Source organism: Piliocolobus tephrosceles, chromosome 8, assembly GCF_002776525.5.
Source record: "Piliocolobus tephrosceles isolate RC106 chromosome 8, ASM277652v3, whole genome shotgun sequence".
In the NCBI taxonomy this organism is placed as follows: Eukaryota; Metazoa; Chordata; class Mammalia; order Primates; family Cercopithecidae; genus Piliocolobus; species Piliocolobus tephrosceles.
Window position 1 is genome coordinate 103309095 of NC_045441.1, and position 27659 is coordinate 103336753.

The window sequence follows — 27659 nt, forward strand, 5'->3', positions numbered from 1 at the left end:
CTTTTGTAAAGTGAAAAAAAAATTACAAATCTCAATCTTCCTGAGGTACAATCATTATTTCACATTTTACAAACTAAATGTATAAAACACAATATACACACTACACCCTGAGCAGTAAACTGGCAGTAATGTTTGAGAGGAAACTATTTAAGTGACTGAAATCACTTATACAGATTAAATTTGTAATTCACAGGAGGGGAACTCCATTCATCCTAGAAGGCTCAGCCTATGGCACCCCCTCTGTGACAGTTTCCACCATCCCTATTTCCCCAGACACAATCAGATTTACAGCCCTTTCTGCTCACATTGCACCTATTCCATGCTCTATACCTGCTGCTGAATTGTATGTTAACTGTTTGCCTCTTTACAGTTCCTCCTTTCTCCACCAGTAGACTATGAGAACCTATGTTTTATCTACCTTGATTTTCCTGTCCTTAACACAGTGCCTAGGATTCATACATTGATTGGACATAATTTTATTGTCAATTATGAGCAATCATATGACCAAGTTGAGCAAGATAAACCCTGCTCTAGAATAGACTACTAGCTCACAGTCTAGTAGGGGAGAAAATATGTACATGAATCATTAACATGCACAGTGACACATTAATGAATGTACATGCCAGGTAGAGCAGTGACTCTGCCTGGGGTCGTATTCCTGAAGAAGTAACTAGTCAGCTGAGCTGTTCAACAAGCATTAGGCATTAACTCTGCTGGTGATGTGCTGGATGGCTAGTGAATAGAAAATTGAATAGGAAGAGCATTTACCTTCCCTCCAAAGATTTACAATCTTGAATGAATAGTTCGAGTAACAATGGCACGGGTAGTCAATAAGGTAGCAAGGCTGGTAGCCAATGGGCTCAACTGTTAAAATATTGAACTCTTCTATACCAGTGGTAAATAGCAGCCACTACCAGCACCTGTCTATTTGTTCTTTACTCTACCTCCCCTCAGTACTCCCAATCCTCTCTTATATGACCCTTAGACCTTCCTGTGTTCCAGCAAGTAAAGGGTCAATACCCTTATGCACTAAACATTTTACAAATAATTCCAAGGGAGGCACTTTGCCAAGAAAGAAAAAAAAAAATTACAAGCTTTGAAATAGCAGTATTTGGTCAACTGCAGTTAAAAGCCAGGGTATAAAGTTCAAGTTGGGGAAAAGAGAAAATGGAACTAAAGAATTGAGAAGGGCAATGAAGAGCCAGAGAAAAATTTTAAGTGATCTGCTTTAAAAATAATTCTGACCAACATTAGTATATACGTGCTCATCAATATTTGTTGAATATGATGATGCTATGATGAAAAAGAAGCTTTCATAAACACAGACTTAGATGCAGGGAATTTGCTCCCTTATCCATACAAATTACAGACTATTATTCTACTATAACTTTGCAATTGGTGATATCAGTATTACAGATGTGAATACTGAGAAATAATTAGGGGAAGAAAATCAAACTTGGCTGATCTGGACTGTTTTTTCTTCTATTTCACCCAGAACTTTTAAACAAATAGTATGACTAAATGCTGATAAATGGGTTTACCTATCATTGTGAACAGGCATGATATCACTCAGAAATGTAGGATTAAAAAGGGCCAATAAGAAAGGCTTGACTGTATGCAAGTATCAATAGAACGGGTTCTCCATTACTTTAATTCCTTATTTTCAGAACAGGTAAGAAATTCCTCATTAACGGATGTGCTCAATGAGAATTAAACACTCAAGACAGGACCTGACAAATCATTGTTTTATTTTAACATCACTATTTACTGTTCTTCCTAACTGGCAGTTACTACTTTGTAGATACTACAAATCACAATATAATTCCCATCATTATATGTATAATATGTGTTCCTTCTTGTTCTACCTTAACAGTAAGTGGCAAACACATCATTTTTATTGAATATTAATTTTCAATTTATTTCAGCAGCAAGCACCAAAATCAAAACCCAACAATCAATATAATAAGTATATGTAACAAATAATCTGAAATTTAGCCCCATTAAGACACGTGGGTGCAGTATTTTTATATTCTCAAAGAGCTGCATATTTTGGGGGCATTAAACAACAGGAAACTGAAATTTAACACAAAATTAGGTGCCATTTAATACTGTTTAACATTTGAAAATTATTTATTTAATAATACAGATCGTCTTAATGTGCTGTAAATTTTTCTCACACAGCATCATATTGTTGGAAGTTTTTCCCTTTTGGAGGTTTCGTTTTTCCATTCCTCTCCAGTAACTGGCATCCCAATGCCAGCCACTCAGGGAGATTCATGCAGTCATTCCTCTTCTCTCTGTACTGGTAAGCGCTCTGGAGGAAGAACAGATTCTAATTTCTGCCAGCGCTCTGGGGGCCACAGGATATGTGTGGCATGGGCATGCAGAAGTCCTAGGGAAACCTGAATTCATGAGAAACACAAAGAAAGCAAGAAAGAAATCATTTTAGAAAAAGTTATTAATATATTGAAAGCAGAATTTAATCCAGGTTTAACATTCAATGGAAAGGTGAAGATGAATTTTAAAAAAAAGTAAACACCTTTTGTAGCCATTGAAATACAAAGAAAAAAACAGTAAGCACTTATATAGCATTTTTCTAGGTGCTACTATATGTAAACTCCTTTAATCCTCACAAAAACCATGTGAGGTAGGTTCTGTTAATATTTCCCTTTTACAGACGAGAAAGCAAAGCTCAAAGAGGTTAAAAAATTTGCCAAAAGTCATACAGCTACCAAGTGTTAGTCTGTCTTTAGAACCAAGCAGTTTGACACCAGAGTCCACCATCTTAACCATTATCCTCAAGAACCTGATTGCATAGACCCAGGAAGCATAAATCTGGTGTATGTTCTCAGAGTTTCCCACAGAGTTATTGGTATCCTAGAGAGACTTTCTTTATGGAAAAAATCACAGAGTCCTAAAAAATATGCATATTTTGTAAAAAACATTGTCCCACCTACTAGATGAGCAGCAGGAGTTAGGTGTGAGACTGGGTGGGCTGTCTCCATGGAGAGTACACTGCATAACACGGATCTAGTACTCATGGAGAGAGGTGGAAAACCAAGAGAAAGCAAACAAGGTGGGATGGGTAGTGAGGAAAAATAATAAAGTATACAGATCATGGCAGATGGTAAAGAATCCCCATTAGCAGAGGCGAGCAGAGACTGGTGAGGATGGAAGAGGTGAGGGGAGGACTTAAGGCTGAGCCCGAAGACAGGAAGGGAGCCCTTAAACATCTTATATCTTCTTAAAGATACCAATTTCAGCAAACAGAAGAACACAGCAAACTTGTTTAAAAGGAAGATCAGGGTCTTTTCTTCAGAGATTACCCTTCAACAGGTCTGAAGGGGGGCCTGGAAATCTGTGTTTTTAAAAAAATTGTTGTTGTTATAGTTATTATCACGTGATATTTTAATGGTATTTAGAAGCTTAAATAATACACTCATATTTAGCACATATTTACTGAGTGCCAGTTATAAAGTAATACTATACGTCCACTTTATTTATCATTTTCAAATGTTTTTCCTATAAATTGGACTTCCACAGAGATTAACATAAAACATTCCTTTCACTGAAGCTCTTCTATTTGCTATTACATGAATTCAAGAAATCGCTTCTATTTGCTATCGTACGTATTCAAAAAAAATCACATTGTCTAGGGACTCAAAGACAGAGCTGGATGTCAGGGAAGGTTTCCAAAAAGATAATCAGAAACACATTGTTTACAAAGAAGAAGAAGAAGAAAAATCTTTTAACAACAACTTGAAATACAAACTAAATAAGCACGAAGGGTAGCAAGAAGCCCGTGGGCTCAATAAAGGGTTTTTTCGTCTACTTGTTATTTTGAAAATCAGACCTATAAAAAATTTGAAAGTGTGGCACAAAAAACAGCTCCATCAAAAGTAAGCATTTACATTTTGCTGCATTCATTTCTTCCTCATTTTATGTGTGTGTACATATATGTTACATGTACACAGCTACTTCTTCTAAACTGTTTGATAGTTGTTGACATCATACTAAATTTATCCCTGAATACTTCAACATATATCTCCTGAGAACTAAGACTGTTTCATATATGAACACAATAGCATTATTATACACAAGATATTTAATGTAGTGTTATTTACACAAGATATTTAACGTAGTATTATACACAAGATATTTAATGTACTTATTACATAGTCCATATTCAAAATTTTCTGATTGTTCCAGTGAAGTCTTTCATAGCCATTATTTTAAAAACTCAAGGTCTAATCAAGGGTCACAGATTGCATTTGATGGTCATTGCTTTGCTTCGATTTACATTTAATTTCTTTTAATCTGGAGTCCCGGCAAGTTGCCTTGTAAAATGTCCTATATTTGGAATTGCTTGATTTTTTTCCCTCATGACTAGAGTCAAGTTCCATCAAATCAGGAGGCACAAAATGTTGGTGCGTCTCATTGTTATGAAGCCAAGTTTGATCACTTAAGGCAATATTGACTAGATTTCTCCATCACAAATAAATCTTTTTCCTTCTGTAATGAATAACTCTGTGATATATTTTATAATAATGTAAATATCCTATATGCCAGCTATATTTCATCTAATTGTTTTAACATTCATTGATGACCCTGCTGAATCACTTATTACATTAGGGATTACAAAAATAATAATTTTCCAAATCTATTCTTTCTTTTGCATTTATTAGTTGGCATTGTTCTCTTAAAAAAGGTGCTTTCCCTCTCACCCTGCCTCTACTGTAATATCAAGAAGTCCTTTTTTAAGTCAAAATCTGTGACTACTTTTTCTTTATCTGTTTGATGCTCAAATGTCTTAAGTTTGGCCAGTGGGAGCTCTATGTGTCCTTCGGAGACATCTCCATCTGTATTTTAGCACTATCTTACTTTTTGACACTATTAGTTGTTACAGGCTTACCTTTTACCTTATACCTGTTGCACCGAGATCAGACATTTCTTTAAAGTGCCTTGGTTTCTTTTAGCAAGGAATGCTATTTAGAAACCAAGATTTGGTACTAGCTGTGCTCAGTGCTCCTAGGGTATCAATATTCTATGCCATTTCAGGGAATACATATAAAAAATCCAATACCACAAGGTTCTCCCTCACCTTCTGTACTCCATATTTTATCTCCCTTCTTCCACAGTGATTATCCTGGCTCCCCACAACATTAACACATTTACTCATTTATACTTCCCTAAAATATACTCAAAATAGTTTCAAGGTGACTACACTACAACCATTACCAACAACAAATTTGCTGAGTACAAATTAAGACTTCTATGTAACTATTTTAGTCCTTAAAATATATCTCATTTTAAGGGTGTACTCGTAGGCTGGAGTGCAGTGGCGCAATCTTGGCTTACCGCAAGCTCTGCCTCCCAGGTTCACGCCATTCTCCTGCCTCAGCCTACTGAGTAGTTGTGACTACAGGCACCTGCCACAACACCCAGCTAATATTTTGTATTTTTAGTAGAGAGGGGGTTTCACTGTGTCAGCCAGGATGGTCTCGATCTCCTGACCTAGTGATCCGCCTGCCTCGGCCTCGGCCTCCCAAAGTGCTGGGATTACAGGCATAAGTCACTGTGCCTGGCCTGGAATAAATTCTTTATTTTCTCCCCCATATAGTTATGTTACCATTTGATATAGAGTTAGGCTCATTTGTTTCTATTTATATTCAATTTTAGAGTTTGCTTTTATTACCCATTTTTGGTTCCATTTTATTTTTGAATATATAAAAGTTTACATCATTCAAAAGTTAAGATTATTTTTTAAAGATGTGGTAGGTAGAATGATGCCTCCTCCACCACTGTCCTGGCAAAAGATGTCCACATCTTAATTGCCAGAAGCTGTGAATATGTTAGAGAATAAAGAAGGATTAAGAGTGCTAACTAGTTGACCTTAAGATAACAAGACTATTCTCTATTATTTTATGGACCTGAATGTAATCACAAGGGTCCTAAACAGTGAAAGCAGGAGGCAGAAGGGTCAGATTCAAAGAGGTTTGAAAATGTGGTGCTGCTGGCTTTGAAGCTGGAGAAAAGGACCATGAGCCAAGGAATGCAGGCAGCCTCTTGAAGCTAGAGAAAGGAAGGAGATGAATTATCCTCTAGAACTTTCAGAAGGAATGCAGCCCTGTTGACACCTTAACTTTAGCCCAGTGAGACCCATATTGGACTTATGACCTCCAGAACTGTAAAATAGTAAATTTGTGTTGTTAAGGAGCTACATTTATGGGAATTTATTCTATCAGCAATAGGAAACTAAAACAAAAAGTATACAAAGAGAAATCCCATTCCCATCTTCCACCCATTCCCAATAGGTAACTAATTTTATTAGTTTCAGGTTTGCTGTTTCTGTTTCCTTTTTGAAGAGGGAAAAAAAGCAAATAAGCATACATACGTGTTCCTTTTTCCCTTTTAGACTTATACCAAAGGTAACATGCTATATTCTCTTTTGCACCTTGCTTTTATTCTCAATAATATATCCTGGAAGCTACCTCTATCACTTCATAGAAATGAAGTCTGTGTTTTTTTGAAGCCTCCTCACCCCATCTAACCCTAGTGATTCTGCTGTTTACTCAATTGGGGAACCTAAATCTATAGTTTCCACTTTGTTTCACATCCTGAAAAGGTAAACCTAATCAGCTTTAAAGAATCCCTTGAATGTATTTCAGAACATCCTAAATAACCATTCCAACTATGTTAACTTCCAGGAAATACTTCCCTAGATCTAAATGATCTGTCATATTGCAGTTTTTATCCAGTTTTGTTCTTATCTGAGCTCAGCAGAGTTGGAAAACAGCTGGTCTCCATCTCTTCTACAATAACCCTTTTTAAAATTTGGTAGCTGCTACTCAGATGTACCTCAAGCCTTTATTTGCTTTACAAGATGTTTAACTTTTTTTCATAAGGGTGATTTGCCAGTCTTCTAACTTGGCTGAACTCTTGCCAATATATCTGCTTGCTTGCTTAGCTTTGGACTCAGTTTTGGGCGTAGTGATTCAATTTTTTTTTAACACTCATTTTTACCAAAACCAATCTTAGAATTCTTTTATTTTAAACATTTATTAAAGCTACTAATCTTGCTTCCTGAAAAAAATTCATCTTCACAATGATGAATGATGAGAATTCTATCAGATAACATCAATATTCCTTCAAAACATGGTATGGAATGCAAAATTCAGGGTTTCTTTTTTTAATACTGAGAATAATAGAGAGAGAGTGAGAGCCTATCCATCCTCCATAGTGTCTTGTCACGGATCTTCATTTTTAAAAATTGATATGTCTACAGGCAGGCAAAGAGTATAGTGAATATAGAAGGAGATAAAAATCCAGAAATATATGAACTTTGTAAAAATTAAAAGTTATCCTTCAGGTACAGTTTTGGCTTGCATACTAGCTGTATTAGGTAGGTTCTCCAGAGAAACTGAACCAACAGGATGTGTGTGTGTGTGTGTGTGTGTGTGTGTGTGTATATATATATATATAGAGAGAGAGAGAGAGAGATTTATTTTTAAGGAATTAGCACCTGTGACTGTGGAGCCTTGGCAAGTCCAAAATCTGACAAGGGAGGTCAGCCGACTGGAGACCCAGGAAAAAGTTGCAGTTCGAGTCCAAAGGCAGACTGCTTGTGAACCAGGAAGAGTCAATGTTGCGGGTAAGGTCTGAAGACAATCTGCTGGCGTGTTCCTTCTTACTCAGGGGAAGTCATCCTGTTGTTCTATTCAGGCCTTCAACTGATTGGAAGAGGCTTACCCACATTACAGAGAGTAACCTGCTTTACTCAAAGTCAATCAATTTAAATGTAAATCTCATTCAAAAGCACCCTCACAGAAACATCCAGAATAATGTTTGACCAAAGATCTGGGCACACTGGCTCAGCCAACCTGACACATACAATTCACCATCACACCTGACAAATACAACCCCCCTGCTCTTTGCTTACTCAGTGTTATACTCAGTGCTTACTCTATGCAGGGCAGTGTTCTGAATGACTTACACATACCGACTCATTTAAATCTCACAATAACCCATGGGGTAAGTACTATTACTGCCTCTATTTCATAGCCGAGGTAGTCTAGGTGCAGCAATGCATTTTTTTGAGTCCAGACTCAAATACATAAACTCTGTTTCTAGAAGCTTTCTATCAGGATCACCATGTCATTTATCATCCAAATGAAACACTCCTGGCAGTCCAAGGGGGTGCTAGTTTAATTAAGTCAGGACAATAAAAATAAATCAGGACTGTCCTTGACAAATCAGAATATAGTTGCCCTAATATAGTTGCTTCTCAATACTGCTAGGTCCCACATTCTTTCCTGAAAAAATAGACTCATCACAAGTAAGTGTACATTGTTATGTGCTAAATTGTGTTATCTCAAGTTTATATGTTGAAGTCCTAACTCGTAATACCTCAGAATGTGACTGTATTCGGATACAGAAACTTTAAAGGGATGACTAAGTAAAAATGAGGCCAGAAGGCAACTGGATTAGTGATTATATGAGAAGAGGAGATTATGACACACAGAGAAACACCAGAACCACATGTGAACACAGAGAAGGTCATGTGAGAACATAGTAAGAAGGTGGCCATCAACAGCCAAGGAGGGGGACTGTAGAAAAAACCAAACATACTGAACCCTTGATCTTGGATTTCTAGTTCCAGAATTGTCAGAAAATAAATTTATGTTGTTTAAACCACACAGTCTGTGGTATTTTGTTATGAGAGCCCTAGCAAGCTAATATACACATGAATTAAAATAACACTGTGCAGCTGGGTGCAGTGGCTCACGCCTATAATCCCAGCACTTTGGGAGGCTGAGGTGGGCAGATCACCTCAGGTCAGGAGTTCGAGACCAGCCTGGTCAACATGGCAAAATCCCATCTCTATTAAAAATACAAAAATTAAACAGATGCAGTGGCACCTGCCTGTAATCCCAGCTACCCACGAGGCCGAGGCAGAAGAATTGCTTGAAATCCTGGAGTCACAGGTTGCAGTGAGCCAAGATCACGCCACTGCACTCCAGCTTCGGTGACAGAGGGAGACTCTGTCTTAAAAACAAACAAACAAACAAACAAAAAGCAAACAAAGAAACACTGCTAGAAGTCAGGTCCATGAAATGTCCTAATACTCCTCAAAACAGGGGAACAAAGAAATATGTTGAGAGAAAAGCAAAACAATTTTTGCTTTAAAGAAAAAGAGAGAGATGATTAAGTACATATAACTCTTCCAATAAGTTAAATAATTTGAACAACTAGCCTAACATCTTGTTGGAACTTGATTCTTCCCTCTCCTTACTTATTTGTGTCCCATGTGTAACTGTGTCTCCTTCGATGTATTCACATTTTTCAGGTATAAGAAAGTTACTTTTACAGTAAATTTCAAAACACAATAGCAAAAGCATATTAAATGAACCCTGAAAACCTTGAGCAGATCATTGCATTTGTAGTATTTACTGAATGTGAAGTATCCCCTACATGTCTTAATAGAACTCTTGTAATAACTGTTGCCCCTATTCTAGAGTGGGAGGACACTGAGCCCACAGATTGGGAATTCGTAATCTAGAACAGTAGTCACCAAACTGTTTTGATTATGCATCAGCAAAAAATTTGAGGATTCATCCCTATTATTTATGTTAAAATTACATATATACTATTAACAATCCATAAAATCAAATGTTAATATGGCTTAGATTCTTAATTTAGATACAAATAGAAATTCTATTTTTTTTTTCTTGCCTCCCATGGATCATTGTATTCACTACTTGAATATTCCTGCTTCCCACTTTAGCAACCTCTGTTTTAGGAAACACCAAAATTACTGGCTGGAAAGTGATCAGGGATATCAGTCAATGGGTTGTTTCGCCCACACAATGCCAATGAGCCACATGGACTAAATTTGCACTGAATTGCCTGTCTTTGATTGAGTTGGCTCCACTGAGAAGTTATTTTGGCATCTGGTAGACACAGTCTTCATGAGCCCAGCCTTTCCTTCAGATGCCAGGGGGACAGGTGTGTGTGGCTCTGGTTCCCTCCCCTCCCTTTCCACAAACCTATAGTCTACAGAACACTCTTTCATTTCTTGGCTTCAGGTAGTTTCACCCTTTCTTGAGGGAAAGGCTTGCAAGGACATGATAAGGACAAGCAAATGCAAAAGAGCCTTGAGTTGGGATAGAGGAAAAAACACAGGAAATAAAATAAGGAAGAACAAGACCAGTAGTGGGAGGAAAGACATTTTTAAAAAGATGTTCAGGCACTTCTACTATGTGAGGGGCCCTCACCAGACACTGAATTTGCTAGCCCCTTAATCTTGGATTTCCTAACCTCCAGAACTGTGAGCAATACATTTCTGTTAAGACCCTTAAAATAAATACATAAATAAATAAGATGTTCAGAACTTGTATTAGTCTATTCTCAAGCTGCTAATAACTAATAAAGACATACCCAAGACTGGGTAATTTATAGAGGAAAGAGGTTTTATTGACTCATAGTTACTGTGAGGAAACTTACAATCATAGCAGAAGGGGAAGCAAACATGTCCTTGTTCACATGGTGGCAGCAAGCAGAAGTGCTGAGCAAAAGGGGGAAAAGCCCTTTATAAAACCATCAGATATCATGAGACTCACTCATGATCACAACAACAACATGAGGGTAACTGACCCCATGATTCAATTACCTCCTACCAGGTCCCTTCCATGACATGTGGGGATTGTGGGAATTACAATTCAAGATGAGATTTAAGTGGGGACACAGCCAAACCATATCATTCCACACCCAGCCCCTCCCAAATCTCATGTCCTCTCATTTCAAAACACAATCATGTCTTTCCAACAGTCTCCCAAAGTCATAACTCATTCTACCATTAACCCAAAAGTCTAAGCCCAAAGTCTCATCTGAGACAAGGCAAGTTCCTTTTGCCAAGAGCCTGTAAAATCATAAGCAAGTTAGTTACACCCTAGATACAATGAGGGTACAGGCATTGGGTAAACACACCCATTCCAATGGGAGAAATTGGCGAATACAAAGGGACTACAGGCCCCATGCAAGTCTGAAATCCAGTAGGGTAGTCATTAAACCTTAAAGTTCCAAAATGATTCTCCTTTGACTCCAGGTCTCATATCCAGGTCATGCTGATGCAAGAGGTGAGCTCCAATGGCCTTGGGCAGCTCTGTCCCTGTGGCTTTGCAGGGAACACCTCCCCTTCTGGCTGCTTTCATGGGGTGGTATTGACTGTCTGCAGCTTTTCCAGGTGCACAATGCAAGCTGTCAGTGGATCTACCATTTTGGGGTCTGGAGGACGGTGGCCCTCTTCTCACAGTTCCATTAGGCAGTGCCCCAGTGGGGACTCTGTGAGGGCTCCAACCCCACATTTCCCTTCCACACTGCCCTAGCCGAGGTTCTTCATGAGAGCTCCCCATTTGCAGCAGACTTCTTCCTGGACATCCAGGTATTTCCATATATCCTCTGAAGTCTAGATGGAGGTTTCCAAACCTCAGTTCTTGACTTCCATGCACCTGCAAGCCCAACCACATGGTAGCTGCCAAGGCTTGGGGCTCCCTCCAAAGCAAATGCTGTGCCTTGGCCCCTTTCAGCCACAATTGAAGCCAAAACAGCTGGGACTCAGGGCACCATGTCCTGAGGCTACTTAGAGTAGGTGGGCACTGGGCCCAACCCATGAAACCATTTTTCCCTCCTAGGCCTCCAGGCCTGTGATGGGAGGGACTGCCATGATGGTCTCTGACATGCCCTGGAGACATTTTCCTCATTGTTTTGGCAATTAACATTGGGCTTCTTATTGCTTATGCAAATTTCTGCAGCTGGGTTGAATTTCTCCCAAGAAAATTAGTTTTTCTTTTCTATCGCATCTTCAGGCTGCAAGTTTTCCAAACTTTATACTCTGTCACCTCTTGAATGCTTTGCTGCTTAGAAATTTCTTCCAGCAGATACCCTAAATCATCTCTCTCAAGTTTAAAGTTCCACAGATCCCTAGGGCAGAGGGAAAATGCCACCAGTCTCTTTGCTAAAGCATAACAAAAGTCATCTTTGCTCCAGTTCCCAACAAGTTCCTCATCTCCATCTGAGACGACCTCAGCCTAGATTTTATTGTCCATATCACGAACAGTATTTTGCTCAAAGCTATTAAACAAGTCTCTAGGAAGTTCCACACTTTCCCATATCTTCCTGTCTTCTGAGCCCTCCAAGTCTCTAGGAAGTTCCAAACTTTCTCACACTTTTCTGTCTTTTTCTGACCCCTCCAAACTATTCCAACCTCTGCCTGTTACCTAGTTCCAAAGTTGCTTCTACTTTTTGGGGTATCTTTAAGCAGAACCCCACTCCCAGTATCAACTTACTGTATTAGTCCATTCTCATGCCGCAAATAAAGACCTACTTGAGACTGTGTAATTTATAAAGGATAGAGGTTTAATTGACTTACAGTTCAGCATGACTGGAGAGGCCTCAGGAAACTTACAATCATGGCAGAAGGGGAAGCAAGCATGTCCTTCTTCACATGGTGATGGCAAGGAGAAGTGTCAAGCAAAAGGGGGAAAGCCCCTTATAAAACCACCAGATCTCATGAGAACTCAGTCACTATCATGAGAACAGCATGAAGGAAACCACCTCCATGATTCAAATACCTCCCACCAGGTCCCTCCCATGACACATAGGGATTATGAGAACTATAATTCAAGATATGATTTGGGTGGGGACACAGCCAAACCATGTCAGAACTAGAGCCAGGGTCAGAAGATGATCGATGATCAATGTGAGGTGTGAGGAATGAGGTGAAGCACAAAACTTTTAAATCCATTTGATTAAAATATTTTGTAAGCAGGAAAAACAATCTGTACTTTTAGCAAATAAAATATTTTGATGAATTTACTTAGCAGTGTAAGAAGAGAGAGAAATTTCCAAATAAACAAAGCAGCAGTCAGATGATATTTATTCTACAATATTAAATTACCTATAATTATGTTCGAAAGTCAAAACAAACTGAAACAATATCCAAAATTTCAAATGTTGTTCTAACATAAGTACTGATTTCTTAATGCTTAAAGAAATGTCAGCTCTCCAATCTGACATCAAAGGTCCTTCACAGTCACAGCCTTCCAAACTCATCTTCATGATTTCTCAGTACAAGTACTCTACTCTCAGGGCCTCTCCAGAGCACCCACAACAGGACATACCAGATCTATCCACCTGCTTCTGATTGTCCTTTCAGTTTGTAATCCTCTTCCTTAGATTCCCTGGATCCCTCTTGCAAGACCCAATTCAGTCCTGACTCTTCCATCCCAGCCACTCCAATTCATATCCATTTGTTCCTGACCAAGGAATCGAAGCCTGGTGTAGTATCTCCCCAATATCCAGTTCTTCCCAATATGAAGATCAATATATTTGAGTTAAATATATTTTTTATAAAGTAGCACATCTCTTATCTTCTTGACCTCCCACCTTTGGATCCAGAGGATTATACAGCTATCATCCAGTGTTTTCTCTCAGCATGTATAAGGCTAGTGGTGAGTATAAGGCTAGTGAGGTAAAAGTGGTGATTCCTTTTGGACCATAACTTATCTGCCAGTGATCCCTACCTTCAGGTCCTTGTTTAAAGGGGAAACCAATGGTTCGAGCCCCAACTTAATTCAAATGAACAAAACGAGTACAGTAGTGGCTACATCCTTTATTAGTCTCAAAAAAAAAACAGGCTCAGTTCTCCCATAGTTTTTCTCTCCCCAAATGCACCCGTATTTCATCAAAGGCAGAACCCACTCCTCCTGGGCTTCTTACTACAAGGTTGTCACATCTGAAAACCAATTTTCTTCTCACTGGTTTAGTTATTTCTAAGTCTTCTTAATGAGATTTTGAAAATATTATTTTTGGGTTAATAAATGTTTCTTGCTTAAAGGAACAAAATTTAATAATATAGGAACCAAAACATTTGTGTGGTTAGGTCAGCAATGACCAATACAAAGTAATTTACTTTCTTATCATAGTACTTACAGCTTTAAAATAGGTTTTAAATAAAACTTACAGTTTTAAAACAAATTTAGTGCTTCATCAAAATAAGATAATCACAAATGAAGCTTTAAGAAATTCCCTAAGCATAATGTGACCATGCAATTTATTATCCAAATTAGGACATTTAAGAGTGAAGGGGGTTATTAATAATTAAACTGGGACAGTAGGTGTAAACCAAGGTGGCTCTAGGATATACAGTCATCCTCCTTATGTGTCATCCCATTATTTTGACAAGTGAACATTTATCGACTATTGCTATACTCTGAGGGCCTTACATATATAATCTCTCTTACTACTAAAATTAAACCTGCGGTATAGATATTACTAATTGCATTTTGCAAAAAAAAAAAAAAAAAAAAAAAAAAGCTCAGAATTACTAAGTAACATGCTGATGGCTATAAGGCTAGTAAATGATAGAAGCAAAATTTGAAATAGGCATGATTCAAAATTCATGCTGCTCCCACTATAAGGTACTGCTTCTTTGATGTTATGTAATAATTTATGTTTCCATCTCTATAGCAAGGGTCAGCAAACATTTTCTCTAAAGGGTCAGAGAGTAAATAGTTTAGGCTTACAGGCCATATGATCTCTGTTGAAACTACTCAACTCTGTACCTGCAGCACAAAACAGGCATGGACAATATGTAAGTGAATATAACATTTGTTCCAATGAAACCTGATTTACAAAAACAGGCAACAAGCTGTATTTGGCCTGAGGGCCATTGTTCACCAACCCCTGATTTTTACTCTAGACCCTATAACGTCTTTGCTGGGAGAGGCAGAGGTTCTAGCTCACCTTTTCTATATTATAAATTAGCACGGTGTTTTGAACAAGATTGGGAACTACCTGTCAGCAATAAGTATTTACTGAGTGCGTGAATTAAGGAGGAAAGCTTATTTGTAAACGCTGTATTTTATTATCTGGGCATCAAGGAAATTCCTTAGCCTACATTAATGGAAACACCCATAGTTCTTTAGAAAACAGTATGAAGTAACAGGAGGGCTTCCATAATCACTGATGATATACCACAATGGACTGACAGTGATCTATCCCTACAAAGAACTGTGAGACAGTCTCAAAAGTATTTTTAAAAGGTAGAATATGGAATTCCCTAGTACACTTCCTGGTACTGCACTGACCACATGCCCCAATTCTTTCTGGATTGGGTACCACAAAGGGGGATGTTGCCCTTATAATCACTGCTGAGACCAGGGCTGTGAGTGTCAAAGAGTGAGCAAGGTCACTAACAAGAAGCACAGGACTTCACTTGCAGCTTCTACTGTGATGTTCATGCATTCAACATGATGCCACAAGTGCAGGGGGATGTCCTGACTGTACAGAGACACTGCTTTCCTGATCCCACCTCTCTGGTCACCAGTTTTTGCTCATGTCAACATTACACATGAACAATAACAACCATAATAAAGGCACAACTTTAAAAGCACTCTAAGAGACTAAGAAAAAGTGAGAAGAACAAAATGATTCCTTTAATGAATAGCATAACATTGAGATTTCTTGCGGATACTAGCAAAACAGATGCATGGTTTAAGTAAATCAAACAGAATTAGAAATAAAGGCAGGCAAGACCAAACGTCACATAGAAAAATGAGCAATTGTACTGTTAACAATGATCAAAAAGGTATTTTTTTAAAAGACTAAAGCATATCAATCATGCTACCTACTTTATTTTTAAACATGGATTAACATATCCATACTTGAACTTTTTCACCAACATTTTTGGATACAGGAGACTAGGTTCATACAGAGAACAGTATTAGCCTATTATTCACTCACACATCCCCATGATGCTTATGTACACAGCATACAGAACAGAGAAACACAACTCCTAATAAACAAAGGCATGCACACAGAATGCTTCCATTCCATGTAAGCACTGACTGATATGCACTCAAAGACAACCTGATAAGAGCAAAGCTTTGGTTGTTTAGGTGAATGAGGTATGTGAATATCATGTGCCAAAGAATTACGCTGAAGGCAAACAAGAAGAGCCTCAAAACTCCTAAGCTCTAAGCTTTGGTGAGCCAAAAAGGATAAAAGAAAAAAAAAAAAATACAGATAGAAAGCAATGGAGGAGTGGAGAAGGGAGGCTCTGGAAAAAATGGATAGATAGGTTAATACAGGGAGGAAGGAGCAGCAGATAAAGTAAAAGGCACAGAATCAGGGGTGGCACAATGGGTGACCTTTCTTTGTGGGAAATGAGCTACTGAGATTGCCCCCCTCTGGTATCACCATCCTGCGAGACCCTAGCAGTAGTGATAGTTCTGGAAGCATGTCACTGTGCAGAAAGACCCAGCATCATTTTCTTCCTCCTCCTTGAACTCAGAAGAGTAATGGCCCTTGCACCTAGGAATATTTCCTGTAGAAAAGAACTCTTTCCTTCCTGAAGATATAATACAGGTCCACAGACCTTACTAGCAATTCCAAAATTGAAAGAGTTCCAAAAATATGAAGTTTTTTGTAATCTTCTGATAGCAAAATCTGACCTGACCCGAGCTGCTATAAAATTATAGCCTATTTATCCCATAGAGGATGCCAATTCATACTTCTGGCTGCAGAAATATTAATGTGTTTGATTCTAGAAGCTGCCCCAGTCTCTGCTGGGGGTATTATGTTACATATGGCATAGACATAGTTTAAATATGCTGTTTATAGATACTGATATCACCTTTCCAACAGCTGAAAAGTCTGAATTCTGTAGTATAAGTTTCCTAGTTTCAGATGCGATATTAACATCTTTGAATATAAGCAAAGGTGGATATTTACCAAAGATAATAAATGTAATCAGAGATATAGGCTCAATCCTAGGTGGGACTGGCACCCTACTCGATGCTGCAAATACACAGAAGGTAATAAACGTGATCCCTGTCACTTAGGACCTCATGATCTGGTGGGAAAGACAGATGTTTAAACAAAGTTTTGAACTACAACCTGGCATGCTAGACATACAAAGGAGCCAAGTACCCTGAGAGTAGAGGTTGTGGCCAAGCCTTGAAAAGGCTCCACTGAGCAGATTCATCTAAGTTAACTCTAAAGGATGCTGCTGACTTCACTCCCCTAAGGACAGATCTTCATCTATGACATCCCTTTCCAGATTTTTATCTAGAACATTCTCCTAATCTTTCATTAATTTCAAAGGTGAGATAATGTGATAGGTTTATACAATGTAATATTTTGCAATTTAAAAGCAAGACCCTATGGTTTGGAAGAGATTCAAAATGAGACTCTCTCTTTCAAAGGCCTCATTCTAGGACAAGTGTTTTCCTTCATTACCAACAATTTTAACTTTAATCATTTCAAAGCAATTTTCCTGTTCAAGACTTAGCTTTAATCAGAATGCATTTTCAGGTCACTTCATAGCCTCTTCATGCTTCTCTCTAGATAACTACAGCATCATGCATAATCATTCTAGTCCCCCCAAGACACCCTCAGTAAGTAGTCAGTTCAACATTTTATGCAAAAATAGATACAAAACAGGCCTCTGGGGGTATCTCCAGCTAATTTTCATGAATTAATTTCCCAGGATTGATGTTTATGCACCAGTCTCTTTATCACATAATCAAATCACTGGAGTTGAAGTGGTCTAACTCCTTATTTTGCAGCTTGATTAAGCAGGTGATGAAATATTTGAATATAATTTGGATAGTTAACAGCTCACAGTATTCACAATAATCCAAGGTGGATGGATGACATTACCGACCGATGTCTCATTGTTTTCTTGTTTTCTTTCCAGTAGTTGATGTCCCACACGTTATTTTTATGTTGGAGATAAAACAGTTCATATAAATACATGAGTGGAGAGGTGTGAAAGGCTTTAATATTGATGATGTTGTTTTAAACCACATTTAGACCAACTAGGCAGGCAGCCACCGAGACAGACTAGATTGCCATTGGTTAAGAGAGGATTTGGGATGACAAGGTGTCTGATACCCACTGCCAATCCTGCTGCTGTGGTGAATGCAGCCATTCCTCTGCTGGGGTTACCTCTGTTCATCTGGTGGCTATTTGGCTTCCGGCCTCTATCTAAACATCTCTCTCTACTTCCCTTCCCTCTTTGTCTCCACTTTCAAAATAAAAGAGGAGAGGCTTAGAAAATAAACAACCAGAAATGAAAGAAGATAAATAAAAGTAACAACTACAAAGACCAAGATAGTCGCTGTGACTAGCACCACATCCGGTGCCACGTGAAGAAGACAACAGGCTAACTTACACAGCTCTCATGTGAGAGGAAACTTCATGTTTTTAAAGAGAGACTAACTTTTCCTCTGATTTAATTTTTGCAACACATTTCTAACATAGGGACTAGTACAGGACACTCTAAGTATCATAACGAACAATATTCACACATTAGGTTGCCCCAAAAAAGGCAGCAACAGAGTTCAAGTTGCTGACAATTTGGTGAATATTATCTTGCATGAGACTAAGGTGACTTGGTCTTATATGTAATCTTCTAGACACTTAAATTATTCCAATGATGAGAACTTAGATCATGTGGAGGCTTGGATAGGTAGAACACCTTAAAATTATTTTTCTCAACTGTGTTTTTCATATATAAGATCTGTTTTGTTTATGGCCAGAGAGAATTCCTGATTCCAAACTATTGCTACATGTCTGCAAGTGAATGATGAGCCAGATGAGTGAGCCACTCCACTCTGCCTGTCTCCTCACCCTAAAATGACACTTTGAGTGGTCAGAGCTATAACTGCAGTTCTTACTTTACACCAGAAAATCCAGAAAATTGTGTTGTTGAAGACAAAATAAAGCATAATAAAAGGTAATGGAAAAAGTGGTCTAAATCCGAGAAAAACTGACTTCTCGAGAAGAAACAGATCTAGAATGTGCTTGAAGTTTTAAATGTGCATATGGTGAAGCAGGGTTTACCTCACTGAGATCATTACAGGTGTGGGCATGGCACAATTGGCAACACCAGTCTTAATGATGGCTGCATGTCTGTCCATGTGTCCATGAAAATAAATGTCTTCTTCTATTGCCTACTCCTCCAGGAAAATGATCCAGATATTCCTTTTCTCCACTCCCAGCAGTTAGGTGGAAGCACCTGTCCTGGGCCCAGCCAATCAGATGTCCACATCTAGGACCATGAACATGGAGGGAGTAATGTGAAGACACAGAAGCAGAGATTACTGGCAGAGACATGAGTGCCAGAAAGTGTCCAGAAACACCAATTGCCATCCTCCCTGCCTTGTTCCTGTGGAGTGGCATAGGGGTGTGCTGTCCTGCTACCTGTGAAATTCCCAAGCCTAGTTTTCATTGCAATTTTTCTGTAAGCTAGCCAACATTCTTCTAATGACATCTTGTCTGCTAAAATTAGTAAGGACTTAAAAAAAACAAAACAAAACAAAACTGAGAACGGGTTTGGGTTGTTTGAAACTGAGATGCCGGATTGGTAGGCTGATGTGGAAATACTGGTGAAAGAATAATGTTTATAAGGAGATTAGAAATTAACTCTAATTCCCAGTTCCATGGGTGGGAAAACTGAGGCCCAGAAATGCTACCCAGAGTCACTCAGTTAGCTAGAGATGGGACTTCAAAACCTATTACTGGCTCTTAATTTGAAGCCCTTTTCACTATACCAATCAGTGAAATGAGGAAAGAACCCTAGAAATTGTAATGTTTGTTAAGGGACCCGCATCCATGCTTTCTATGCCTGCTTTTACCCTAGGGAAAAGTGAGGTCTTTCATTTTGTGCAGGAAAAAAAAGAAACAAAACAAAACACTGCACATGAAAGTTTGTACACAGCCATGCCACTCTGTTTGGGAATTGTTCTGATTTATAGCAGCAGGGCATGTTACAAGCTACTGCGCTGTGAGGAACACTTGCTGAGGGCAACAAGAAAACTAGTGATTATTACAGCAACTTTACATCAATATGCATAAAAGGCCCTGAAAAATAAAGAAATGTGGTAAGATTCCTTTTACTCAACACAACAGATACGCACAGGCCTACTACATGCCAAGCACACAGCAAGGTGTTCTATTTCATAAATGTACCAAGCTGTGTGAGACACAGAATCAGGCCTTAAAAGGCTTATAATTCACCGAGGAGGACAGTTGTCATAAGCTTGACCCATGCAATGTGTTTGGCAGAAGTGGAGAAGAGGCTGTAGGAACTGAGAGTAATCTAGTGAGTAATTCAAGCCATTGAAGGATCAGGAAGAGAGGTTCTCACTGGGGAAATGACCTCTGACTGCAATCTGAAGAAAAAAAAAAAATGGCAAGAGAGTGGTCAGCAAGAGAATAGTCAGGACTTTTTTGTGATGTTGCTGACAAAAGATATGATCATGCATAGGAAAAGAAGAAAGAAAAATACTTTGAGGTTGAAATCCAACTTTCCTAGTTTAGCATCCAGGCTCTTCATAAATGTTCCTCCGTTCTGTTTCATTTCTCAGCACTCATCAGCTTGTAGCCTGAATCACTCTTATGCCTCCTTGAAAACACTCAGATCTCTCACAGCACACTCTGATCCCTTACAGCTCTGGACATTTGTACATGCTGCTGTTTCTGCCTCTCAGAAGGCTTTCTCTTGCTCTTTATCTAGATAACTCCTCTTCATCTTTCCAGACAGTGTCTACATGCCACCTCCTTTTGGAAGGCTTCCATGACCTCGTCTCAGTTTCAGCAGCTTGTGACTAATTCAAACTAGTAATTATCATACTGGGCAGTGATGGTCTATTTAGTTCTTTCTCTCTTACTAGGTGTGAGCTTCTTTAAGCAGGTACTGTCTCATATTCCAAAGACATGACATAAAAGTAGAAAGAAGCTCAAAAAATGTTTGTCAATTGATTAAATGAAAAAATGAAACTGGAGAAAACGCGGATGTAGATTAGACACAACTCAGCAACTGATTGGATATTGGAGCTGAGAAAAGAACAAGGTAGGGAGATGACCATTATTTCTCACCTGCGTGGAAAGATGGTAATGCCATTAACAGTCGCGGGATCACAGTACAAGGCGCAGATTTGGGAAATGATGTATTCAGTTTTGTATTACTGAATCTGAGATTCCTATTGAATGCCACAGAAGATATCTTGCATATGGTTGAAAATTCTGTGTGAGAGTTCAGGCGAAGGTGTGAAGCGGAACTTAGAGATTCAGGAGTTACCCAACTGCACCCATGGGAACACAGTGCTCACAGAGGGAAGGAGAAGAAAGCAAGAGCGCTAAGGGCAGACACCTGGGGGAACACAGCATTTCGGAGCTAATGCTAGAAAGCTACTGACTATATGCAAGAATTCATACACTTGTTTGAGTAACACATCCACCCTTAAACCGGAGTTCATGAGACATGCACAAGTAGAGAAGCATTGCTTTACTTATAAAAAGGGGGGCCTTGAGATTAGTGCACAACAGAATACAGCAGTTAAAGATGAGTGGGGGAAATACTTCTAACATCACCTTTAAAACTGCAGCTATTTGGGTTTTTTTCTATTGAATCTATAGAACATATAAAGATCTAGGTAATGCCTCTTAAAATCCTGAAAATTATGTTCAGGTAGTGCAGTTATACATCTGTGTATATGCACATGACTCATATAGATTAAATATATAATGTGAAACCCCTCAGTAGTTTAATTAAAATATCTCCTCTAATGGAAATAAATGTTACTTTATGAACATTTTGCTTTCAGAAGGGTAAATGCAATGCTTTATATAATTTTTAGTTGACTTTTAAATGAATTTCACAAGCTTTTAATACCACTTTGGTTAGAAAGAAACTTTTGTTTATGTGAAACAAAGATGCTACCAAAAATGGCAAATATGTACCATTTCTGAGAAATAATTGTAAATCTTTTACTTTAAATATTAAGATCTTTCTGTTCACTTTTTATCAGATCAACTATGAAGCAAATTAAAGCAAAAAACAAGCAATTTAAACTATCATACAGATTTTTGCTACTTTTTTGTAAAGACTCAATCTGTCCTCTTGAGAAACCATCTTGTTAATAAAGTATAGTTTGAATGACTGACAAAGTAATGTTACTGTGATCATCTTAAAGACATATTGGTCCAATGTCAGTCCTAGTATTGATATTTAGTTCCTGAATATACTGTTGTTACATTAGGAAAAATTAAGTTAATGGAGTCATTCCAGCTTTGTAAGCTTTCTATTGACTCTGTGATTTTTTTTTTTCTTTTTCAGATTTGAGTTCCTACAAATAATAGTTATCTTGCTTTTGTACTTTGATTACAGTAGTTAATTCAGAGAAATCTGTTCACGGTCATTCAACATTCAATCAATAAACATGCTGGCACAAGGCCATGGCTGGGATGCTTTGTGAGATATTCGAATTTCCATATACTGAAACTGCTAAGAGTAAATAACATGTAGCCTTTTGGTTTTGAATGTAAGCACTTATTGTCTGAAAATTAATAGTAGCAGATTATTTAAAGTTGAAATTTATAAAATGACAGATGAGCCATGTCAAATATAACATAGTAGCAATAAAATAAAACTGGTAGAGCTACCATAAACCAGAAGAAATTCCTCATGGCTAACTATGGACTGACTACTTGAGTGTAGTTTATTTACAAAAATTTTTATACTCCAAGCTGTTATTTCCTAAAGTAGACTGAATAGCAATAAATCTTAATTCTTTTTTGTATGTTCGTTATGTATATGCCAGAGAAAAGGTTGATCATTTTAATGGTACCCTAAGGCAAGTATAATGACAGAGACAAATTAATTTTTTTAGAGCAACGTTACAAATTATCTTGAGATTACCCACTGCTATGGATTATATATAACTTTACTCCACTGACTCAGATAGTTCAGTGCTGGCTCTAATTTGTAAATTTTCTTAATTTATAATACATCACACAATTCCGTTCTGTGATAAATTTAGATCGATCTTGGTCAGGCAAACAGACGAGGTTGACTGTTAAAACTCTTGATGCTTTATAGACCTAGGGATAATGTTACATTGTAAAGGGTTCAGTCTGAAGAGAGACTTGTGTTAGCCCCCGTGTAAATGAAATGCTCACTGCCTTGTGCAGAGAAAGAGAGATTTGGGCTGGTGATGAAGGTCTCACGGTATTTGGCACTCCTGTCCTCCTGTTCTGCGTCCTCTCCCAGTATTAAGAAACTGTCATCAATCCATTTCCCTACCAAAGCAGAATGGAACAAGACATGCATGCAGCAACAGGAGTAGAACCTGCCCTGCCTATGGATGAAGTCTTTTTCACAAAAACTTCTGGCCACACTCAACCTACTGTATCCAGTGCTACCTGGCATTTGAAACTACAGTTCCAAATTTTCCTTTTCCTTCAAGTGATTTTTAATTTTTTTTTCCAGTTTGCTTTTCTACATCTCCTTAAAGCCAAAAAGACAACTTCTTCATTATCTTAAAGAAATTTTCATTAATTTCTTTAAGATAATGGAGGGGGGGGAGGAGAGGGATGTCTCAACCCAAACTAATCCATCGGTCAAATAGAGAATATTGCCTCTAATCATAAAAAAAGTCCTGATAGTTCAGCATCAATAGTGCAGCATCCATGCTCCTGGACCACCATAATGTACAGACAGTTCGAGAAACAGGAGTGGAGTGAGCATCAGTCACGGAGCACAAGAGAACAAGCTTTGGAGTCAGAAAACCAGGTTAGGATCCAGAAAATTAATAGCTGCATCATCTTTGGTAAGTAACTTCATTTCTTTCATTCTTCCTTCTCTCTTTGTCCAATGGGAATAACAATATCAACTTTGCAAGACTGCCACAAGAATTAAATTTGTGTAATTTGCAAAGCACTAGCCCAGTGCTCTGCTACATACTAATTGCTACGGCAGCCCCATAGAAAGTCAGGTACAGATTAAGCCTGATGTACTACACAACAATAATAACAAGAAATAAGGTGTTGAAAAGAGCTGCATTATATCATATCCCGTTGTTAACAGTTAATGGTGCTGAAGTAGGAGTTATGCCCTTGAGAAAAATTGTATTTGGTTAGCTGGTGATACTAGTTTATGATGGTTTATCATAGGTATAAAATGATTGCAAAATTTTGTCCCAACCAATTTTCTTCTTAGTAAATCTATCTATAATAGCAATAAAATGTGGTTGCTGTTATGTTTCATGTTTTTTTTTTTTTTACACAAAGCTGGGCTTTGAAGGAACTTTTCTATGTACTAAGATGAGTTCAATAAAAATAAAATCCTTTGGATTAAGGCAACATCCCTATGAGACCTTTGCCTCTGGTAGAGGCAGTTACAGTAATGAACAAAAGAAGAATGGAAGACTTCCATTGTTGCTTTAAATTACATGTGTGACAGATCGCAAAGAAATTGCTTTTAGTTAAATGAGCAATATTTTCTTGGTTTTCTCCCAGCTCTTCAATAGCAGTTAAAAGGTCCATTGGAAGTATGAATTTTCCTAGTAAAATAACACTGCATTATAAATGTTGCCAGTTTCTGATCACTGACTCATTCCTTAAGCCCTGCTGGCTTCTGTTTTCACTATGTGACAGAACTGCATTCTTAAAAGTCACCAACACCTTCCATGACTTGTCTTTAGTCTCCATCTCCCTCTGTAATCTTTAACCCTGCTGATCACTACCTGCTAAAAAGTCTTCTCTGCAAAAGGTAAGTACCTTCCCAGGACTCTGAGCACATTATACAATTTTGCTGATTTATAATTATCTCCGTTTCCTAAATGTACCTATTTCTTGAGGTTTGTCTTCTCTATTTTTTTTTTTTTTTGCTCTCTTTATATTCTTTCTCTTGGTAAACTCATCGACACTATAGTTGGAACACCCACCACACTGCCAATAACCCTCAAATCCATATTTCCAGTCCTATCCTTTCTCCTGATCTCCAGACCTGATTCTCTTCTCAGTGGCTAGCTGGACAACCCCAATAGGGTATCCCCCTCAGTACACAAACAAAATGCAGGTACCACACCAGTTCATATTCAGTTGCCTCAACTGAGTATCGTGCCCTGGTGTCTCGATTTTGGAATCTCCCTATTGCCTGCTTCAACTGTAACCTTTCAGCCATAATTAGACTTCTGTCGTTGCTCCACCCCCCTTGTTTCTAATTAGTTTACAGATTTTTCTCTTGCTTGAATCCATCCGCTCCTTCCATCCTCACTGCCCTTATCAAGGAACAGGTTCTGATTTCTTCTTCCCTGAATGAACACAGTAACCTCAATATAAAACTCTCCAATTTCAACCTTGTTTTTCCCCAACGGCTATACACACTGGTAGCAGATTAATTTTCTAAAGTTTGGCTTCAATCAGATCATTCCCACAATTAACACACTTCAATCATTCTTCACTTTCTACTAATATAAAGAAAAGATGCATAGCCTGGAATTCAGGAACCATCACAATATTATGCCCACCTATCCACTCTTTCATTCTTCTTTCTTGATACTCCTCTACCACATACCCTGAACAAGCTCCTTACAAGGTCTTGAGGCTGAATTCTGTGCCCATCAAATCTTAAGAACTTCTTTGCTAAAATACAAACTGAAATGGTCACAGTGTAACTGGCATGGATACTCTGTATTCATGACATTTTGCCCACTATTCCTGTTAAGTACTATTCCTCATCACCACCTCCACGTCCTCATTCTACCCATCTCTCAACATCCAGCAACATTTTCCATAATGCTTTTTCAGAAAGCTTTTAAAAAATGACTCTCTTCTACCCCTACTTCTATCGATGTCTCTCTCATCAGCTTATTTATCGTTATTTATATGTGCTATCTTCCTGAGATGTCTATAAGGGCCTCAAAGGCAGAATTCATGTCTAATTCATCTTTTTTGTTTTTTAAAGTACTCAACATATTATCCATAGTAGGCACTCAATGAATACTTTATTCATAAACAAATAAAAGGTTATAAATAACGACATTCCCTTAGACAATACTTAGGAAGTTCAGGAAGAAACTTCAAAATGTGCATGGCTGACAAAAAAGGACCTATGAATTAATTTTGGCATTAAATATATTTTATAACAAATTACTTTAACATTTAAATCTTAATTATTAGAAATATACTTTTAAAAGAATAAATTAAAAATATTACAGTTTTTGATGAAATAGCCAAAGCGTGTGTACGTAAATAATTCTACTTATTTCTTTATGTTAATAAGCTATCTGTGGCAGATTACATTTTTCAAAGAGGGTCACAAAGATATATCCCTACTCACACACCTTTCTGTGATGTAATCTTTCCACCCACCCATCTCAACAGGTGGAGTCTATTTCTTCATCTGCTTGTATCTGGCTGGGGATGGGTTGGTGTGACTGCTTTGACCAATTCTGGGCATAATACTTAACTGGCCTGGCAGCTTTTGCTTTTTGGCCTCATGGAAAAGAGCCATAATGTAAGAAGTGTGTCTATGAAATCATCATACTGTGAGAAGCCCAAGCCACACTGAGAGTCCCTGGAAGATGAAATGTCACATGGAAATAGAGAGAGGGAAAGGTGAAAGAACACTGTGGTACCAAACATCTGAGTGAAGAAGCCATTTTGGAAGTAGATCCTCTATCCTGAGCCACTCCAACTTATGCCATGTGCATCAGACACAAACCGCCCAGCTGAGCCCTTCTGAAATTCCTGATTTGTAAAATTGTCAGCAAAATAAAAGTGTTGTTTTATACCACTAAGTTTAGTGTAGCTTGTTACACAGAAATAGATTATGGAAACACTACTCATCACCAATTTGAACCTGTACAACTATGTTCACACAAAAATAAAAATGGTATGACTACAAAAGAGACAGCTATGAACCACAAACTGCTATGTTTGTGATTTAAATGTTCTAAACAAAACCAAATACTGGCCAATTTACTAATTCCTTTGGTTCTTTCCTTAGCAAAAAATTAATCAATATAAAAATGGATTAAATATATTTAATATTTTCCAAGTCAAGCCTCTGCCACAAAAGTATACTAAAGACTAAGTTATAAAGTAGGCTGAAAACTACCAAAGAAACATAGGCTAAAAAAAAACAAAAGGCTAGGACAAGTTTGCAAAAATATATTCTGGTAATGTCTATTATTAGTTTACATAAATTATGATGTATCCTAATACTGAAATTCTACATAACCATTAAAAATGATGATGTAGTTATACTGACAATAAAGTATATTAAATGTAAGGAGCCAATTACAAAACTGTGAATAGTAAAAGCTTATGTGGGACTGCTTTTAAAGGGATATATATGTGTCCTTTCTCTCTGTCTCTCTGTATGTATGTATGTATATACACATACACATAATGCGTATATATACACATTGTTTTCTATCAAAAAGAGGTCTGAAAGGACGCACATAAACATTTCATTATCTTTAGGGGGTGGGATTACCAGTCATCTCTGTTTTCTTCTTAAGACTTTACACGGCAGTGATTCTCAAAGTGTGGTCCTGCAACCAACACAATCAACATCACCCGACAACTTGCTAGAAATGCCAATTTGTAGGTGCCATCCTGGGCCTACTGATCAGAAACCCTAGGTGTGGAACCCCGCATTCTGTGGTTCAAATAGGCCTCCAAGGCAATACTGATGCATGCTAAAGCTTGCAAACAATGGCTTCACCATATTTTGCAGTTTTTAAAAAGGAACTATGGTATTTTCTCAGTTAAAAAAGTGAATGTGTTTCCTTTATAAAGATTTG

The 27659-nt window shown here is 37.9% G+C and overlaps 1 protein-coding gene across 4 annotated transcripts in view; it reads right to left on the minus strand.

Annotated features, from left to right (window-relative positions):
• Positions 1-1733: 1733 nt before the first annotated feature.
• The window catches only part of IMMP2L (inner mitochondrial membrane peptidase subunit 2), an 872087-nt gene continuing 846161 nt past the window's right edge, over positions 1734-27659 (minus strand). For 2 of the 4 annotated variants that reach the window (XM_023228172.2, XM_023228173.3), the window contains exon 7: positions 1734-2402. In XM_023228172.2, coding sequence (XP_023083940.1) covers positions 2283-2402 — 120 coding nt within the window. In that variant the 3' untranslated portion in view covers positions 1734-2282. The remainder of the gene's footprint in view (positions 2403-27659) is intronic. The other 2 variants (XM_031936067.1, XM_031936066.1) reach the window with 1 other exon arrangement.